The following is a 4,977-nucleotide window of genomic DNA, read 5'->3' on the forward strand; positions in this document are numbered from 1 at the left end:
AATTTAACCGAGACTATTTTTGACTACATACGGTTGAATTTAGCCGAGACTATTTTTAATTAAAAATGGTTGAATTTAGCCGGGACTTTATGCGACTTAATACGGTCGAATTTAAGTGACCATAACATCTCTCCTCCCCTGCCCTACTGTAGCAATCCCCTGTTTTAGTTTAACAAAACCAAAAAACATCATCCCGCCATACATAAATAATAACAAATATTTAATTAAACCCAAATAAAGAAGTTAGATTATTAGATCACATTTTAGTACATATTTAATAAAAATTGTTAAATTACACTAAATCATCATTATCACTTAATTCATCATTTTCATTTTCATTGTTGTCTTCGTCTTCGTCTTCCTCACGTTTTTTATTTTCTTCTTCCTCATTGTAATCCACCGAATAGTCATTTTCAAACATCCTCAAGTCAATAAAGAAATTTGAGGGATCGTGAACAATAACTTTTTCGACGTGTAATGATGAAGCATTTGACACTTCATTTTGTAGAGCATCATCATTGATTTTGTTTTTCTCTTGAGTTGACACACTTTCATCAACTATCCGTCTCTTTGTTGTTAGAACCGTGTACCAAGATGATTTTGCATTCAAAATATTTGGTGCATAGTACACTTGATGGGCTTGACTTGCCAACACAAACACGTCTTCGACGTTTAGTTTTGATTTCACATCCACGGTTGTCATCCGGTGTTTATCGACTTTGACATGTTTTGTATGATCAAACCAATGACTTTTTGTCCATTATGATATAAGAGTTTTAAAATTTCTTCTATTCTCCCGTAATAGTTTCCGTAACTTTCTTCATAAGAAGTCCCTACAATTACAAATGTATTAAATTTGGAAACACATATTATAGAAAAAGTACAACTTCGAGATTAAGGAAAAATAAATTTCTCACCTATGACAATTACACCAGAATTTGGTGAAGTGAGCTCATTAGCATTTACGCAATTAAATTTATAACCATTGCACTTGCACGCTTTATAAGACTCCACTTTATTCAAAGGACCTCTTATTAGGTCTATGAATTTTATCTTGAGCTTCTCATCATCTTGTACCTAAAAACAATATATGAGAAACATGATTTATCTGAAGTTTGTAAATATGTGTGCATGTGTAAATATAATCCATACCCTTCTTTCGAACCAATCTCTAAATTGTTCTTTTTGAAATTGTTCCTTTTGCGCATCATTGAAATATGGGTATTGTTGTTGTACCAACTTTTGGAATCCACTGCATAATCAAGTTGAACAATTAAAATTTATGTTATAAATAAAATTAAATGCAAAAGTAATACAAACAAATATTTTACCGCAAGTACTTTACAACCTCCGGCGAATTAATAAGAACATAGTATGCCACTAGTTCATATTCATCACCACTTAACATTCTATCTTTAGTCTGAAGACTAGGATATGTTGGATATGTGTACACTTCTAACAAATTGCCATTATGAAACATTCGAGGGGCCTCATTTCGTCTTAATTTATTATTCATTATTCCATTTCTGGACTCTAAATATAAGGTGCAAAAGTGTACACATTCCTCCTGAATATAGCGTTGTGCCATTAAACCCTCCGCTCGAGCTTTCTTTCCTACTTTCAATTTCAAGTTGTGCAAGTATCTTTCAATAAAATACATCCAACGCCCATTAGATGGCCCACCAAACTTACACTCAGTTGCTAAATGTAGTGGCAAATGCTCCATTGGATCAAATAAACCAGGAGTGAAGACGATTTGAAGTTTGGACATTATCCTCACTATATCTTTCTCCATTTTTTCCAAATCTGAGTACTTGATATTTGAAGAGCATAAATCTTGAAAGAAGTTGCATAATTCAATGATAGGATCAGCTACATGTTTCGGAAGAAGGTCACGACAAACGATAGGCACAAATTTTTGCATGAAGACGTGACCATCATGTGATTTCATACCACGAATGCAATTTTTTGCCCAATTGACACACCTAGATATATTTGAGGCATAACCATCTGGAAGTTTTAATGAGACAATCCACTTGAACAACTTATGAATTTGTTCCTTGGAAAGTGTGTATGATGCATGTGGTTCAGTACCATCACCTTGAATCCACAACTCTCGGTGTACATCTAAATCCTGACAATCTTTTCTTGACTTTATATTATCTTTGGTCTTCTTTGCATCACCAAGAATTGTGCAGAAAATATTGTCAAAGACATTCTTTTCCGTGTGCATAATGTCAATATTATGACGAAGGCTGAGTGTCTCCCAATATGGAAGCTAAAAAAATGGAGAAAAATGAGTCCAATTATGCTTCACCCCATAATCTCTCGGTTTTTTTCTTATGTGACTTTCCCGGAGGGGGAAACTGTATCTACTCACACATCACCTTTGCACGGCCCCCTGAATGTCGAGTACAAACTGATCGTGTCTCTACACTTCCAAACTTACTACTCCTTCTTAGGGGATCATCCGGCTCCAAAAAATATCGAGTAGTGCCATAAAAACTTGTTTTGCCACCATATTTGAGTTGTTTACCTTTTACTTCTCCCATGCAAACTGGACATGATAACTTACCTTTGGTGGACCACCCGCTAAGCATGGCAAGTCCAGGAAAGTCACTAATCGTCCATAAAAGGGCCACCTTCATGATAAAGTTTGTACGTGTGAAGATGTCATATGTTTCAACCATGGTATTCCACAACACTTTCAATTCATCAATCAAAGGCCTAAGATAAACATGCAAGTCTTTTGTTGGATCTGTCGGCCCAGGAATAAGAAGAGGCATGAACATATATGGAGCCTTTATACACATAAACGGAGGAAGGTTGTACACAACAACCACCACAGGCCATACCGTATACTCCTTCGCGTGCTTGTCGCGAAATAGGTCAAATCCATCTGTAGAGAGCCCGAGTCTTACATTTCGAATCTCTTTTGAAAATCTTTGAAATCTCCGATCAAATTATTTCCATTCATCTCCATCCACTAGGTGACTTAATTCACCTTCGATTGCAATTCTATCGTGGTGCCATCTCATACAGTTTGCAGTAGTCTCGGCCATGAATAGATGCTGCAATCTCATAGTAATAGGAAAGTAACGCAAGATTTTTCGCGGAATCTTCTGTTTTTTTGGATCTTTCTGCTTCTGGTATCTGTCTCCATTGCATATATCACACTTTGTCTTATCACTATGTTCCTTGTAAAATAACATGCAATCATTTTCGCAAGCATCAATTTTCTCATACTCCATATGCAATCTTTTAATCAGCTTTCGCATGGTGTAGTACTTCTCGGGCAATTTATGATCATCAGGCAATACTAATCGAATGAGATGAAGCAAGTCATCAAAACCATTATTGCTGCAGTTATGCTTATTTTTCCACTCAAGCAACTTCATTGAGAACTCTAATATTGTAAAATTGACATTGTTTGGATAGATTGGTTCAGAAGCGGTGTTCACCATCTTGTAAAATGCTTTTGCTGTTTTGTTTGGTTCTTCCTCAGAATTCTCGCAATCTTGAAAATCATCATAATTAGCATCATGAGCATCATACATGTCATCATCTCTGCATCTAGAACTCATTCCAACCTCGACTTGTGACATATCTTTCTCCCCATGACAATCCCATCTAGTATACCATTGCATGATACCATGTCGATACAAATCAATTTTCATGGTACTAGGCTTCTTAAAGTACTTATTTCAACAATCTTGGCACAGACATCTTATAAGACCATTATCTTCTTTTTCACTATGTTCTATAGCAAATTTAATGAAATCATCAACACCGGCTTTATATTCTTCCGTTAAATATTTTGACTCATTAAATCGGCTACGAGTAATCCAACAATGATCAGGTGCCATCTACAAATGCGCACATATACGTAATTATTAACCACTACAATATCAACATATTACACTAGACAATATGCTATTAATAAAGATAATTACTTAATATTGATCAACAAATTTAACATATACAAAAGGTATGCAATTATACAAAAACAATTATATACAAAACTAGTAAAAGACAATTACTTAATTTTGATCAACAAATTTAACATATACAAAAGTATGAAATTATAAAACAAACAATGATATACAAAATTTATAAAACACAAAAAAAATGAAAATTAATAATTTTACTTACTTGATCATTAAGGATGATTACATGAATGCAAAATGGGTGGAAGAAAGGTGAAAAATAAGAGAAGAGGGAGAATTGCGGCCGTTGGAAAGCACAAGCAGTAGGGTTGCTAAAGTGGATATGTTAAATTCAACTGTTTTTAGTTGAAACAAGAAGCGGCTAAATTCAACTAGAAACGGTTGTATTTGCTAAATTCAACCATTTTTAGTTAAAATAGGAAGAGGCTAAATTCAACTGGAAATGGCCGTATTTTTATTTCCATTACAACCGGTCGAATTTAACTTTCCACCAAAACCGGTTGTATTTATAAATACAACCGCCTGCGGCTGAATACATGAAAACAACCGAAAACAATTGAACTTATTTAAAAACATTCAAAATTAATTATAATACATGGGATAAATATTTTAAAATAATTATTTTACTTTTCAGATTTTTTTTAAGAAAATAATTTCAATTTTTTTAACTACCAATTTGGCGCTAATAATCCCCCCCTCTGAAAATTCAAACAAGAAGTGAGGGAAAAAAAGTCCCGCCATTTCCAAATGCTAAATATAACGGATTCTGGTTGTATTTAGGAGTGCCAAACAATCCAAATGACGGGATCCTTCCCTCCAATTTTTTTGGCGGGGCTAAATTCGACGAAATCCGGTAGTATTTAGGCGCGTCGACTATTTTCAACGGGTTGTGGTTGTATTTGATGGCGGTTGTATTTATGCGGTAGTATTTATTTCTAAATACGACCGCGTAAATACAACCGGATTTAAATATAATCGCTGGCAGTTGTATTTAGCCGTGCCTTTAATTATAACTATATACAGTTGGATT

At 34.5% G+C, this 4,977-nt stretch overlaps 1 protein-coding gene across 1 annotated transcript; it reads right to left on the bottom strand.

Annotated features, from left to right (window-relative positions):
- Positions 1 to 699: 699 nt before the first annotated feature.
- Positions 700 to 3,677, bottom strand: LOC141660019 (uncharacterized). Its single transcript, XM_074466974.1, has 6 exons — positions 3,005 to 3,677; positions 2,388 to 2,899; positions 1,341 to 2,278; positions 1,153 to 1,252; positions 918 to 1,077; positions 700 to 833 (listed from the first exon to the last, which is right to left on the bottom strand). Exons 1-6 carry the CDS (start codon positions 3,675 to 3,677, stop codon positions 700 to 702), a joined length of 2,517 nt encoding a protein of 838 aa, XP_074323075.1.
- Between the last annotated feature and the right edge of the window lie 1,300 nt (positions 3,678 to 4,977).

This window comes from Apium graveolens, chromosome 5 (assembly GCF_009905375.1).
Source record: "Apium graveolens cultivar Ventura chromosome 5, ASM990537v1, whole genome shotgun sequence".
NCBI classification, from domain to species: Eukaryota; Viridiplantae; Streptophyta; class Magnoliopsida; order Apiales; family Apiaceae; genus Apium; species Apium graveolens.